General features: G+C 48.9%; 4 protein-coding genes across 4 annotated transcripts; 3 read left to right on the top strand and 1 right to left on the bottom strand.

The window, feature by feature from the left end:
- Positions 1-1,087: 1,087 nt before the first annotated feature.
- TRV_02175 (uncharacterized protein) lies at positions 1,088-3,245 on the top strand (the record flags this gene model as incomplete). The annotated part of the gene is made up of 2 exons (XM_003023621.1): positions 1,088-1,369; positions 1,458-3,245. The coding sequence occupies 2 exons, from the start codon at positions 1,088-1,090 to the stop codon at positions 3,243-3,245; spliced, it is 2,070 nt and encodes a 689-aa protein (XP_003023667.1).
- A 1,549-nt stretch (positions 3,246-4,794) lies between these two features.
- On the top strand, positions 4,795-7,467 carry TRV_02174 (uncharacterized protein; the record flags this gene model as incomplete). Its single annotated transcript, XM_003023620.1, has 1 exon — positions 4,795-7,467. The coding sequence occupies one exon, from the start codon at positions 4,795-4,797 to the stop codon at positions 7,465-7,467; it is 2,673 nt and encodes an 890-aa protein (XP_003023666.1).
- Positions 7,468-9,334: 1,867 nt separating this feature from the next.
- On the top strand, positions 9,335-11,930 carry TRV_02173 (DNA repair protein Pso2/Snm1, putative; the record flags this gene model as incomplete). Its single annotated transcript, XM_003023619.1, has 2 exons — positions 9,335-10,258; positions 10,317-11,930. The coding sequence occupies 2 exons, from the start codon at positions 9,335-9,337 to the stop codon at positions 11,928-11,930; spliced, it is 2,538 nt and encodes an 845-aa protein (XP_003023665.1).
- A 239-nt stretch (positions 11,931-12,169) lies between these two features.
- On the bottom strand, positions 12,170-13,898 carry TRV_02172 (FAD dependent oxidoreductase, putative; the record flags this gene model as incomplete). Its single annotated transcript, XM_003023618.1, has 5 exons — positions 12,170-12,493; positions 12,553-13,026; positions 13,082-13,167; positions 13,223-13,336; positions 13,394-13,898. The coding sequence occupies 5 exons, from the start codon at positions 13,896-13,898 to the stop codon at positions 12,170-12,172; spliced, it is 1,503 nt and encodes a 500-aa protein (XP_003023664.1).
- Between the last annotated feature and the right edge of the window lie 1,774 nt (positions 13,899-15,672).

The raw sequence follows: 15,672 nt of genomic DNA, 5'->3' as shown, positions 1-15,672 counted from the left end.
GGCTCCCTCGCCTCTCTGTATAGGCAAAGGGGCACCCGCAGTGCCTGTCTGTATGCACGGATGTCCTCTTGATCAGCGCGGACAGCAAGTGTCTCTGCCCACGACGCATCGCCATCGTCAATAATAATGCCAATAATCCGTCGCCATAGTCACGATAGCACCGCTCAGGGGCAGCACAAACCCTCCCCTTGGGCACCGAGAAGTGATGTCACGTGATGGACGTTGCCTAATCTGGGCATGTGAACGACGTTTCGTATTTTCGCTGCTGCGCATCTCGCGATCTCAACCGCCGGCTTGACACCACCAGGCCGTTAAAGTACTGTTATTTGCTGCTGGCCTGTGACCCGGGCGTGACGACGGGCAGGATGGGCTGGCGATGGCTGCACGAGTCCACGGGACCGCATTTTCGATAGAGATGCACGCCAAGGGGATCTGGGCTGCGCGGCGCTGCATTGCCTTTCCGATAGGCCGCCTCGCTGTGCGCCCACCAAGTGATGAGTTGTCCACCGACAGACGGACAAGGGCCTGCAGCGACTGATGCGCTGCTCATTGGGTTGTTCGTGTTTGGGCGTGCAGCATCTCCGGATCCAGTATAGCCTGTGTTGCGGCCTGTCTTAAAGCCTCCGCGTCCTCCGTCCGCTGTCCTGCTCGTCTCCCTTTCTCCTTTTTCGCCCTCACTATCTTATCGATCCCCTCCTGCTGCTGCATATAACCATATACCCCCCTGGGAGTCTGCTCGTCAAGCAGTCTGATAGAGAACGCAGAACACGCCCCCTCCATCCCAGGTCTATCCTGCTACCTCAAGAAATAACGTTGGTTTACATTCCATTCCACCACCTCTTACCCCGGCCCTGCATTGCCTCCCTAACGCAAGTTGTACATGTGCGAACTGGATAGCAGTACTAACCGGTATCTCCAGATTTGCTACACATAACTCATAGGCTGATATAACCCTTTCCGGGAAGCGTATCTCTGGTCTACTGGCCTTGACGGACCCCAGCGAACCCACGGACTGTTTGGTTTCTATAATATTTGGTCGTTCCAACACCTGCTCCCGCCTCTTCCCCTCCCGCATCTCTCTCGAGCTATGGCTCTGTCCCTCAGCAGTGACGAGCTGTTCAATACGGTACTCTCTTCCTCTAGAGACGCTTTCTGGCAAGAACATTCCCACCTCCCCGAACAACATCGACAGCAACTCTGGAGCCAACGTTTGGAGCCCTTCATGACAACTCCAAACCAGCAACCTAACTACACTCACGTCAAGGGACCCAGTGTGGACGAGACACCTGGCCTGTCTGGGAAACGGAGCTGCGAATCCATGAACCCCAACTCGACTTCCGGACGCCACACGAGCAAACGACGAGCTACCGTAGGTGATCCGATTTCTTGGTCAAAATATCCATTCCCCTCCAAAATTGTCTCTCTACAGACACCTGGGATTAACATGAAACTTATAGAGCCAGGAAGCTACTTTGGAATCCTCCAGCTGCAATAGACCTCAGCCACAACATTCGGTTTCCTCTCCTTCACGGATACCGCGGTACTCACCGCCTCTTTCAAGGCCTGGCAACTCCACACCAGAAACCGACATGCTTCCGCCCCCCACCACTGTTCACGAGTCCGACGAGTCATCTACTGGCCTTCCGTTCCTCCTACCAACACCAACTGCATCGAATTCTCCTGCGTTTGGTCTTGACCTTCTTGAACTCAACCCGGACCTCCACAGCTATACGCCTGATCTCTTCGACCAAAAGTTTCTGGATGGAACTCCCGGCGCTCTCGATACTTCGACGGCTGGAACTCCCAACCCTTCGCTTGACCAGAGCCCCTCCGCACAGACATCGAAGCAACAAGAAGTGGCCTCCTCTGGACCGGATTGTGTCGTACCCAACCCCTCTGGCTTCAGTGCTGAGATGAATCGTAGTTTTACTACTGACTCATTGTGTGGAGGAATGGATATGATCAGGTTCGGCTCGAACAGATCGGTTTCCAACAATCTGGAGTTTCCAGATCAATCATCAGCAAATTTCTTTGCTCCGTCATTACAACAGGAAAATGACACAAACTACCCCCTTTCCTTTATCCCCACCACCACCACTACTACCCAAGCTCCCTCTGATAGTAACATGACTCATGTTCAAATTTCTCAGTCCTTGCCCGAGTACGGGTCTGGCTACCTTCCTTCCCCTCTCTCTACCCCACGCACCCATTCTTCCTCTTCTTTGCATTCTTCGTCGTCGGCTTCATCTACTGAGATGAAGCCTTCTCTATCGAGCGAGAGTCAAGAGTCCTCTCGCTCGAACAACTCTAGAGCTCTGCGGAGGACACATGAGCAGATCATGCAAGGTACACGAAAGATTGCGCCTAAGGCTGCTGAAAAACAAGGTATTCAGCCCGCAGAGACCGAGCACCGGAAGATCAACATTCCGGCGGCTGACGGTCGATCTCGCGAAGTCGCTGTAATACCTAAAGCTTCGGTTCAACGACCTGCTCGTCAAAAGACATACTGCACAATGTGTAACGAGCAACCCGAAGGCTTCCACGGCGAACATGAACTCAGAAGACACATCGATCGATCTCATTCTCAAATACGCAAAGTGTGGATCTGTGTCGATATATCACCTGACAAGAAATTTCTTGCCAACTGCAAGGCCTGCCGAAATCAAAAACGGTATGGTGCCAACTATAATGCAGCTGCCCATTTGCGTCGCACACATTTTAACCCCTGCCAGCGTGGTCGTGGGGGGCGAGGCAAGGACAGCGAGAAACGCGGTGGAAAAGGCGGTGGCACCCACCCGCCGATGGATGTTCTGAAGCACTGGATGGTGCAGCAGGACGAGATTGTCCTCGACAACACTACAGTCATCGCCAAACCAACAAATAATGATGTTGCTAATGTCGCGGCAAAACCACAAATACCTCGCCGTACCTCAAACTCCAGCTCCAGCGATAGCGAATGTGGCAGCACCGCTGCAGCCGTGAACGAAAACAGCTTTACCACCGTCGCTGAAGAACAACACTTGGCTGCCCCTGCTATCGGCGCCAAATTCGACCCGTGCCTAACCACTATCGATCAACCCGGCTTCGATCTCTCACCTCAAATGCCATTCAGCCTCGATGACTTCACTGCTGCCTCGACTCCATTTGATTGGAGCGATGGCAGCCACCCGGCCACTCTCGGAGGAGGGTATATCCCCATGGGCCAGGGTATCATGAATACCTATGACCCATCATTTTATCCTTGATTATGTACAGACGAGCAGAACAGCGTAGGCTGGCTGATCGTCTGTCCTGCGTTGTTTTTGTTTTCCTGTCATGCCGTAGAACATTCGATCTACGATTTGACTTGATTTCTATTCCAACCTGTCCTTTTTACCATTCTCATCTCATGTCTGTTTTATGTATCTTGTTTAATCGCTTTATTGCTCATTTACATTGGATGGAGATTGCTACATATCTCCACCAACAGCTTTATGGTTTGAATCTTTTCTGGAGTGATCACTGGCTACAGTGCAGTGGAATAATCTCACAGTTTCCTATTTAAATCTTAGGTTTCAGGATTTATTTCTTGTCACTGGCTGTTGCTCTGCTATATTTTGAGGCTTCGTATCCTCCTTCCTCGTTATTATATAATATTTATATTATATTGGTCGTCGTCCCCCAGCCGTGTACCATTTGGTATGGCTGGAAGTTTTCTTTTCTTTTCCACTTTATATTCTTTTTCTCTTCGACTATGTATGAAACAGACTATATATACATCTGCAATGCCATGAATGACTAGCGAGTGATTGTGAACGCCTTGTAAAAGCCTTTCCGTCCTATTATTGAAGCCACCCTTCCCGGCTCTGCAGCCAGGATAGCCATGCCGCCGCCGTCCATTGACAGATGAAATTTTGTTATTTGTTAATGCGAGCAGATGTCTGGACCCTGAAAGTGTATTTATCTTCAGTGGCTGCATTGAAGTTGAAGAAACACGGCAGTATTGCTCTATTAGGCATGAACAACCCTGCATTCTTCAGGAATCAGTGCATGAGAGAATGATGAAGGCCACTAGCCGGGAGGTCATGCGTTGCGAGAGAGCCCGATTTCTGTCGTTCATTGGGCAGGTTTCCCTCAATAGGATCCTAGCTCGGCGGCAGCAATGCGAAAGTCGACTGGGCCAAAAATAACTCCCAATCATCGTGCACGGTCACGCTTGCCAAGCTCGGATCCACTATTTCCCGTAGCTATACTTGTTTTTATTGGTTAGATTAGTTTTATGCTTGTGGGAAGGTTCCAAGAAGTGTGAGTGGGCCTCAGCCAATAGGAAGCAAGTTTCATGCACAGTCCATCACAAGCTAAACTTTTTTAGGTATAGTGGGCTGCCAAAGCGCTCGATTCCTAGCTAGTGGAAACTCTGCAAACCGCCGATGAGATGAATTCAGGCCTGATGGGCCAGCGTGGTTGGCGGCGGTTGGAACATCCTATGTATAACTTTCCTATTGATGCATGAAGTCGGCTTTCATCCCTGCTGCGCTGCTTGCCTGAGAGTACGTACTACATATATGCAGTAGACTAGCGCACTTGTTCTTTCTTTCTTCACCTTCTACAACTTCATTTCGCTCTTCGCAGCTCATACCTGTTGATCAGGCCTTTCACTAACATCTATATTCATTGTAATTTTCTAATTTCATACTCGCGCTGGTCGCACTGCACTAATACTGGCATACACTTGATACCCGGGGGCATCTTTCCTCTCATTTTCCTTGTTAAACTTGTCATTACTTAATATTAACGACAGCGCTGTTGACCAGTATGTCTACCTCTAATATCTCTGCGTCATTTCATTTCTCCCGCCAGGACTTGAAGTCCCAGCCGGCTGTGCCGCAGCGGAGAATCAGTTTTGACGACCTTTACGATGCGACTGATGAATCGACGGATGATTCGGATGTGGATGGCTGCCCTTCACTCTCCAGCCACGGCGATACTCGCTCCAGCACTGCATCGTACACAAACTCTTCAAACCGCATGTCGACAGGAACAAATCAGGGCGAAGGGCGCCGCAATAGGTATCCCGTCATCATGATTCCGCCACCGACTTTTAACACCATTCACCAGCAGCACAAGAATTCGCCTGTGCCTCCCACTCCTCCGCCGAAAATTCCCCTGTCGCCCATGGTACTGTCTCGAATTTCTGGAGTTGTTCCGGCTCTTTATGCACCTCCATCTTTGGCTGGCAGCGCAGCTTCCGAAAGACCATCGACCCTTAGTGCACCCCAGACTCCAGATTTAGCTGCTGTACCTGATGTGGATTGGGATGAAGAACAACTTCGTGTTCAGTCAGACACCGAGGGAACCGGAAACCCTAGATCAGCGAGTTCTGATATGAGTCCTCAGATCGACATCCAGCTTGAACAACCTGAAGATTGGAGTCTGGTTCTGGATCGTTTCCCTCAAATTCCAACTCATTATCCTGTTGTAAAAGCCCCCGAGAGCGAGGGCGAGGCGGGATACGAAAGTGAGGCATCTTTGGAAGGCGTTCAACTCTCGTCTGCTGCCATGGAAACGCTTCAGCATATCCGAGTTCCTGGAGAGGATAGTAACGCTTCATCTGCCTCTTCCGTCAACGACCCGTCGGAAATGAACCAATTCACTGGATTCCCGGATGCTCGCCCTAAGAGCATGAACGACGCTGCCTGTGCTTCCGTCAGCTCAGCCTCCTCCTTCACAAGTTTAAGCATCCCATCGCCTGGTGGATTCTTTTCATCCCTTGATCGACACGCTCGAAAAACATGGAGTTTGGTTCCAACTAGCAATGTTCCCACATCCGCTGTTGCGGAAAGATTCTATGATCTACCATGGAACGCTCATCCTCAGGGCCGCGTTATTGAACAGGTAGTGGAATTTCGAAACAGTTATGCGGATGACGACGATGATGCCACCGAGGGTCCTCCAACTGCCAAGCGGATAATTGGCTCTGCTCCACAAACTGCACGAAAAATCCCTGAGGAAGTTTCCGAATTGGTGCTGAAACTCGACATTGACGAGAAGAAGCAAGACGATGCGTCCGAGTATGATGAATCATACGAGGAAGGTCTGCAGACCCGCGCAATGCAGAGCCTGGATCGTACCAGCACATGGCTAGCCGCGCAAACTCAATACATGGCAGCATTGAGCGACACAAACCCCATCAACAGTCCAAAGGAGACACCGGTCACTCCTATCAATGAAAATACCACCACTGTGCCGGATATAACTATCAGCACTACAAAAACGGTCCGCTTCCTTGACACCATCCCTGAGGAATCCTCCGAGAGCCAATCGGGCCCATCAACTCCGCTCCCACCTCTTCCAGTTGCAATGAATTCAATCTTTTACCGCGGGTTTCAACATTTCATGCGCACACGGGGTAAGAGTTGCAACTTGGATACTTTCCTTCATAGCCATTACCGATATGAGGCAATGCAAGTTTCTCGCCTAGCCATGCGCGAGAAGCATGTAAAAAAGCTCGCTGGCAAATATGAGCTTGAGAATCCCGTTCGCCCGCCCTACAAAGGTCCATTCTCGCAAGCTCCTCGAAACTCTGTCCTCCCCCAAATAATTGCTGAAAAGAAGATGTACAACGATGTGGAAAAGGAACAGGATGCCCTGCTGCAAGTTAAGGATTCCCTTTGGGTGATTGATGCTCTCAGGTATATCAATGGCGGCAGGTTGATCCCTAGTCCTGCTGCAAAGCGTCTTGCAAAGACAAATTTACCCCTAGGTGGCCCGCAGAGCTCTGTCAAGCGCAGAACCAGGGTACTTGATCTAGGAGGCCAAGCTTCTTGTGAATGGTCTTGGTTTGTCGCACGAGAGTTTCCCAGCGTTAGGGTTTACACGGTCGTGACCAAAAAGCAATCAAGGGATATGGCCATCCAAGGCCCACCAAATCATCAATGCGTGTTAGCTCCAAGCCTTTGGAAACTTCCATTCCCTGACAATCACTTCGACTTGATTTCTGCCCGAACACTTCATATGCTCCTTCAGTCAACTCGCAATATCTTGGTAAATGGCGAAAAGGTAGACGAATTTGAACTTTGCTTGCAGGAGTGTTTCAGGTGCCTAAAACCCAGGGGCTATCTGGAGTTCTTCCTCATGGATTCGGACATTGTCCGTGCCGGTCCATATAGTTCTGCCACTTCTGTCGAGTTTGCCTTCAACCTGAAGACTCGTGGGTATGATCCGAACCCCACAAAAACATTCCTCTGGAAACTAAAGAAGTCAAACTTCGGTGCCATAAAGCGTGCATGGCTCTTCATGCCAATGGGTACAGCTCTAAGTGATGCCTCTCAAGTCCCTGGCAGCAGGAACATGGAAAGAGGCAGTGATATAGGAAGCACTGCTGATGTTGCGAACATCACTGGGTTACTCGTGGGGTGGATGTGGGAGCAGTGGGTGCTGAAGTTGCAGATGGAGATGGGCCGTGATGAGAAGAGGTTGAGGAGATGAATGGTGTTTTTGATGAAGGCCGCAAGTCGGGCGCAGGATGGAGATGTCTGAGTGGCTGGGCTATGAAGCCTTCACGGTCATATTGATGATGGAGCGGAAACTCATACACTCCTTACATATTTCCTCACCTTATGTTATTCAACGTTCTCCATTTCATGTTTATTCGGACACCACAGCTCTGGTTAGCTTTCCCCTCATAAACAGTGGGTCTTAGGCTAATCTCGTGGGTTCATAATGTCGGGTCATAGACCTTCACCCCTTAGAAGTATTAGTATACTTTTGACATACCATGCTTTTAAAATATGTATATCTTACCAACTCTGTATATATGTATCATGCTAATGGCAGGCACTCAGTGCCGGCGAGAATGGGGGAAATCAACTTCTTCACAACTCCTCTCCTCCAGGCAAAAACCTGTATAAGTCAACTTGCCATCTCATCATGCTCTTATATCCCCTTCAAATACAGCCTCGTAGTAAGTGTTAAGGGTGAAATAAGGAGAATTCGATATTCATCCAAATGTCAAGCGGAAGTTCGATTTGACTGAATAAGCATCAATCGGCTTAGATAATACAATTATGCTATATCACGTGATGCGCATGGCCCACCGAGATATCCAAAGAAACACGAAAGCTTTCGCAGTTTGGAGTAAAAGCACAAGAACGCAAGCTTGCTAATCCTCCATGCACATCACTTGACCGGTGCAACCTGGGGCGCCGTAGCTCATATACCTTTGAATTTATCAGGCCACCCAAGTTAAACTTTCCGCTACGATGTTATTTTTCAGGTAAGCCGACTGGCCAGTGCATTCCCTAGCCATGAGGAAGGCTCTTGGTATCCGGAATTTGGCTGCAAGAGCTTCTCATAACCTGAGCGACGCTGACTTTGGTTAACTAGCTTCTTCAAGACCCTTACGAACCGCACCGTCACGATTGAATTAAAAAATGACATTCGGATCCGTGGTACATTGAAGAGTGTGGATCAATATTTGAACGTCAAGCTGGACGATATCGAGGTTCTCGACTTAAACGAGTATCCGCATCTCTCCAGCGTTAGCAATGTTTTCATTCGAGGAAGTGTGGTGAGATATATCGTGCTGCCACAATCCGAGGTTGATACCGGCCTACTGGAGGACGCAACAAGACGAGGTATAAGACTACCCAATCTCTCTCTTTAGTTTAGAATTGGTACTAATAGTTTCATGCAGAAGCCGCAAACCAAGCCAATAAGGCACGGTAATGAAACGATAAAATCAAAATAAAAAAAATTAGAAACTGGTGGGCGCTGGGCTATGAGAGGATATTCCTGAGTGGCGGGAATGCCACCGCATTTGTACTTGGGTCATGGTGACTGCGGTATCTGAGCAGGAGCTGTGGCCGATGTCATGTCATTGCACGCACCAGGGGATGCGGATGAGCTCCTCCAGCTGCGCTTGCCTCCACCAGATCAAATGTATACGATAGAGCATTCAATGATCTGCCGGAAAAAAAAATACCTAATGAGATATTATGTCATGTCAATTATTGGCTATCATCCATGGCTTACTCCAGGCATAACATTATCCCAACTGTACGATCGATAGAGGCGATAACAATAGCTTTTGTATTGGCGCTTTGCACATAATTGCTTAGGTAATCAACGTTAAATTGGATATGTACACGTGACCTCGCGCTTCGCGTTTCGCGCTTCTCGATAAGATAAAAAGGAAATTTCACGACTTCGACTTCGCACTGGAATGACCGAGATGATGCTGCGGGAAGTAGGGGACGGCCTCCGAGATAGTTCCCCCTTCGTGGAGCAGGTTTCACTCTTTTAGATTCTTGTTATAATTTAGCCCGTTAGCCCGTCGCCACGACTGCTGTTCAATATGCCGCCAACGCTCACTTCACCGTTCTTTCGCCCAAACGGCCAGCCAGCAAAAAGACCCTCTCCATTATCTACAACCCAAAAGAAACCCACACCAACACGAAATGGGAGCATACTGAACTTTTTTAAGAAATCCGACACGGCCCCCAAGCCTACACAGCCTCGAATTACAGAATTTGGAGTCAGAAGCAAAGTAAATGTGCGGGGACGTCCACGGCCAGATATATCTAATGACACTTCAACTGGGCTATTTTTCGAAGAGGAAACCCCCAATAACTCGAATTCGGAACCTCAGACGGATGGTATTTCCTGTTCAGATGAGCGATATGAGCTAGCGGACATGCTTTGGGGCTCACTGCCTAACTCCTCCGGAAACAACAGTCGGGGGGATGATAGGTATAACGAAAGTCCCGGGTCCGTGAAAAGACGTAGGACGAGCGATGGAACCTATAAAAGAGGGATTAATGGCCCTGAAAGCGCCGCCTCTAGTCCTATTGGTAATGATGGGGATGGCTCGGCTTCAGCTCGGGAAGCACCGAGACTAGAGAGCGAGGATTCATCATCCACACCTACTATTGCCCGCCATGGACCCTTTGTGGACGATTCTGATAGCGAGGACGATAGGAGTCCTTTGTGTGTTGATGTGAGAGACACGAATGCAGGCAAAAATCCTGAAATTGGAGACCGCACTACACAACCATTTCCAGATATGGAATTGCCAGATGATAAGAGACTTGAAGACTCTAGCTGCCAGTCAATCAACCGGCCAGAGAGCGAAATTGGTCCGGGGTGCGATACTCCAAATGAACTGGAATCAACTCTCGTACCCGACGAGGATTTAGGCCACTTGGTTGAGACTTTCTCTGACGACGAAGTGACGGTCTGCCCAATATGCCAAACTTCCCTTAGTCGGTTGTCAGATTCTGTAAGTTACACTTAATTTCATGAAAAAAGCGCTTTCAATGATATTAATACTGATTCAGGAAGCATCGCTGCATGTGAATGGCTGTCTGGACGGCGTTGACGGCGACTCTGCTACTGTCATTTCTACGGTAAAGGATACCCAACTCACGCAACAGCCTCCAAGAATATTGCCAAGAATGAAAAGGAAAGAAATTCCTCGACCTGGACAGAAGGATCCCTTCTCGTTTTCCTCAGCCTCGTTGTCCACATCTGCTTTCACCAAAATTATGTCAGCAAACGAAGAGGACACTGCGTGGAGCGTGGCAGCCTCTCGTGAAGAAGCATCTCGGGGAAAGCAGGCCTACGAGCGGACCTGTCCTTTCTACAAAATTCTACCGGGATTTTCCATAACCGTAGATGCCTTTAGGTATGGTGCTATCGAGGGGTGCAATGCTTACTTTCTTAGTCACTACCACAGTGATCACTACGGTGGTCTAACATCATCCTGGTCACACGGGCCCATTTATTGCAGCACAGTCACTGCGAATCTGGTGAAACAACAGATAAAAGTAAAGCCAGATATGGTTGTTGAACTTGAATTTGAGCAGAAGACCGAGATACCCGACACTGATGGAGTGAGCGTCACGATGATTGCCGCAAACCATTGCCCCGGCAGCTCACTTTTCCTCTTTGAGAAGGCCATCGGTAAGGGGAAAAATGCAAGGATACATCGGATCCTGCACTGTGGTGACTTCAGAGCGTCGTCGGCCCACATAAATCACCCCCTCCTCCGGCCAAATATCCAGGATCGTCATACTGGCAAGTTAAGTGAACAGAAAATTGATGTCTGTTACTTGGATACGACTTATCTAAACCCTAAATACGCATTCCCATTCCAGCAGGATGTTATCTCCGCGTGCGCCCAACTATGTGCAGGGGTGAACGAAGGTTATTTTGACACGTTGGGTGCAAGGAAAGGACAAGCGAAGAAGTCAGGGTCCATGACTCCACTTCTGCAGAGTAACCAGGGCTCGGACCGAAACTCCGTGGTAGACCAACACAATCGCGGCAAATTGCTTGTTGTCATTGGAACATACAGCATCGGCAAAGAACGAATGTGTCTAGGCGTTGCTCGTGCCTTAAACTCCAAGATATACGTTTCTCCGAACAAGAAGCGGATATGCGAGTGCTTGGAGGATGCCGAACTAGCCAGCATTCTGACATCCGACCCCCTAGATGCCCAAGTCCACATGCACAGCCTAATGGACATGCGTTCAGAGACTCTGTCTGAGTACCTAAAATCCCTTGGCTCACGTTTTACAAGGATCATCGGCATCCGACCCACCGGTTGGAGCTACCGTCCACGTGGCGGAACACGGACTGACTGCCCTCCCGTCTCCGCGGTTCTATATTCAGATGCGTGGAAACCTCGCTTCTCTATTAACGACCTCGTCCCGCAACGTGGTAGCACAAATGAGGCTGCATGCTTCAGTGTTCCGTATAGCGAACATAGTTCGTTCCGGGAGCTGACGATGTTCTGCTGTGCATTACGAATATCGCGTATCATTCCCACAGTGAATGTTGGCAGCCCCAAGAGCCGTGAGAAGATGAAATATTGGATAGATAAGTGGGAAGCAGAAAAGAGGAAAAACGGGCTATTTGGAATCGAGGCCGAGAGTGATAACAAGTGGTAGTCTATACCGCCTCGTCGTATTTTTGAGGTATATTCATAACCATGAATAAATTTGCTTTGAAGGGATACCCGGAAGTTATTTATTATTTCCATGCTATTTATATATGCTTTGGTTCAATACGTTACGACGTATGTATGTACACGGATCCCAGAAACACTGGGAAAATATGCAGATCATTTTCATCAGGATTTTGTGCAAATGAGGACGACTCGATGTCCCCATCCGTTCCCTTTAGTTCCTTAGCCGAGCCGGAACCCACCAGTAACTCTGTTCTGGAAAAACAGCGTTGGGTCAACTGCACGCCTGACCGCTAAAGCCTTTTCCCTTGTTGAAGGGGCCACGCGTCCCCAGAAGTCTTGGTTGGCGTTGAGGTCGTTCAGATAGAGGGGGCAATATGCTTTTGGCAGCTTGCCTTCATTGGTAAATTGCTTAATCATTTCACCCTGAACAGTATAGTATTTGCGAGTGGCTGCCTCGATTACCGAATCTGATGTAGAGCTGTTCCAAGAGACAGCAATCTGTAATAGCATGTAGTCATATCTCGGGTCGAACCCGGCAACATCCTATATGGGCAGCCAAGTAAGTTTATTTCTCCTTCAGCTGGAATGATATCGTAACTTACACCTCCTGACTCCTTGGCTTTGGTGGAGATAGATCGTGGCAATGGCTGAAGAGCGAGTGAGCTTGCACTACCGGGAATATCGATGAAATCGTCCGTGACATTGTTCCAGTGGTCAATGAAAGACTTGAAAATATCGTAGCCGTGTGTGCCTGATGGGTTGACGCTTGTTTCAGCGCCAATGGAGAACCGGTTACCATGGCGAATATATTCATCATTGGCAAGCATTAGGCTATGGTAACTCTGTCTCTTGACGGTATTTCGAATATTCGGAATCTGGGTGAAGTTTCGGAACACGCCCTCGGGAGGAGAAGGCCCGTCATAGGTTAGGAACACGACCCAAACTAATGACGGGTTGCGATTGACGGTTCCAATAATCGATGCCTTGTCATCGGTATTGTACTCTGCAAAATCTCGGATTGCTCGCGTAAGGCTTTCGGTGTGATTGCCGTTAAAGAACATACTGCCTCCCCAAATCTATGGTATGTTGTTAGGAAATCTGATATAAATTTGGATTTGGGGCGTTAGGTACCTCTGGATCTTGAGTATGAGTCTTAACAGTAAAGGCGGTAACGATTCCAAAGTTTCCAGAGCCGCCTTTCATCACAGCATACAGATCTGGGGATCGTTAGAATAGAGGGCATTAGACTCCGTTTGGCCATTGAGTCCTTACCTGGATTTGAAGTAGCATTTGCATTTACGATTGTGCCATTGGCAAGCACAACTTCAAAGTTGACGACGTTGTTTGCAGCCCAGCCATACTGACCACTGAGGAAACTAAGGCCACCTGCAAAATATTAGTTACGGGCAATCGGTAATCTACACAAGGAAACGATAGACTTACCTCCTAGAATGAGACCGCCAACGCCGATACCACCGAGACGGCCACCTACAACGGTTTGGCCCTTATCTTTTAGTCCACCAACAGCCTCTTCCAACTTCAAGCCCGGTCCAAGGATGGCAGTCTGGGTGTGTTCATTGTAGGTTATTTGTTTGAGATTCCGGGTTGAAATCAACACTCCGTCGTGTATACTAGAGAAAAGCTGGTTGGGCGAGTGTCCGCCGGACTTTATAGCAAAACGAGTTGTTTTCGATTCTTGGATAGCAGCAACAGCTCTTGACATATCCCGAGCATTCTTTGGAGCTATAATGCAGTCAGGGCGGAGGGCGGTGCATGCTGTCGACCAGTAGTTTTGTTGTTCGGTTTCATAGTCAGTTGAGTTGGGTAAATCAACCTCCACACCTTGTGCTAGTAGCTTTAGGCAGAGCCGACTATTCTGATATGAAAAGCCCGCTGCAGTCGAGACTCCAAGTAGAGCTACGGCTGCTTTGAGTATGATTGCATGCATAATGAATTTGGTATTTGGTCCCTAGGTTCCCGCGTGTTGCAAAAACAAGAGTCCGAGTACCAACTTCACCTTGGAAAGATAGGGATTTTGGCCGTCATTTTATCTGTCATCTGCTGCTGCCAATACCGCTTGACGACGCTCCCGATCCTTACTCTCAAGCATTGCACGACACATCGGGTTATAGCAAACTAGCTTCATCCGGGAAAAGAGGTGCAAGGTGCAGGGGTACAACGGAAAATGGGCCATGTAAGGACGGACCCGCTACAAGTCACGGAGGCCAGCCACACCTTGCGGGATATAAAAAGGTGTGATCTGATGCTGTTTCCAGAAAGGCTCCATACGAAAGCGAATCTCAGATCCGCCTAGTCTAGAATATGCAAACGCATAATCCCATCTTGCGATTTATGGCATGCCCTTGACCATGTTCCCGGGTGTAGAATAGGAACCATCCCCTCGAAATTTACAAGGGCCATACTCGCCTCGTTAATATGCCATGCCATCTTCGCTTCCCCCAGCTCATTTCGCTGCAGTATGCAGGAGTAAGACATGTCAAGTCGACACCCTATACCGGTATAATGGCCGCCTACTCCATGTCAACTAGCTTGAGCGTTCGGAGATTCAAGAACCTGGACTAGTTACTCGGGGTCCACGCGAAAGAATTGAGATGCATCACAGAAGAGGTGCTGCTTTCGTATTCTAATCCCTGGGTAAGTTTCCTACAGGGACTCCCGGGTTACGGGCCCTGGCGGTCTGGAGGAATCGAATCGTGGGGATTTTCAAGCAGGTGTTCTCTTTACTCCGTACTCCGTTCATCGTTACCATGTTCTTTCCTTGTTTCTCCAGTCGAGGATTGAGTTTGCGCTGGTTCGAGCTTTGGCGACCCTATCCGCAAGAAGCCCTATAGCGCATATACACACGTAGCAATACAATAGCAAGGCTACGATCCGGAGTCAAAAGGATCAATCTTGGTACTTCAGACGGTGTATTTATCGGATGCTACACAATTCTGGCGACAAAATTCACCGTGTTTTTGGGCCGAGATCCATGTGATTGGCCTGATCCTTCAACTGTACCCATAGCCAGCAGGATGACAAGCCTTGCCAATGGTCGAATTGGGGATGTATCTCGAATGCCGTCCTCGTGGCAGCAGAACTTAGCGACCCTGCAGTGTCTGCAGTGTATGTGCAGAACACGTTTCGAGTGTGGTCCTCCGTAGTAGGGCACACAACGGATGGACGAGTCATGACATCGGTCACCGTTGCATACGAAGCAGAACTTTCTTCATCCGCAGCTTAGCGTGCTGTTCATGCAGCCATTCCATAACGATACGATGGCATAGGAGAACTTCCCGTCTTGCTCAAGTTTAGAAGAGCACAGATTTTAAAGAGCACTTTAGCAATGCCCAGCTCTGGTTTCTCAGTGGCTGGCAGCCCAAACCGTCCGTCGCTCTCTTTCCTCTTGCTTTATGGGCGAATCCCCATAGCAAAAAGCGATTCGAGTCAGTGTAAGGAGTATGCTAGACTCTCTCGAAACTCTCTCAAAAATGGTCTCTAAGTAACTCGAGCGTTCTTCGGATATACCAAGGTGCGTAATTGTGGTCCAGATCAAATGAACCGACTGCAGACTTTCGTCCTCAAGATGCGAAAGGATAGCTCGAGTACCCCGGTTCTCTTTCTAACCCATCATTGGCATGCACAATGAGCATAGGCAGCCATACAATCATCTCACCAAGCGAAGCAACTCGCGTAAATCGTCAACATCGGCCACTGGAAGC

Source organism: Trichophyton verrucosum, assembly GCF_000151505.1.
Source record: "Trichophyton verrucosum HKI 0517 chromosome Unknown contig00202_1.f1.exp, whole genome shotgun sequence".
Classification (NCBI taxonomy): domain Eukaryota; kingdom Fungi; phylum Ascomycota; class Eurotiomycetes; order Onygenales; family Arthrodermataceae; genus Trichophyton; species Trichophyton verrucosum.
The sequence above is the reverse complement of the archived record's forward strand: the minus strand, read 5'-3'. Positions and strand labels throughout refer to the sequence as shown.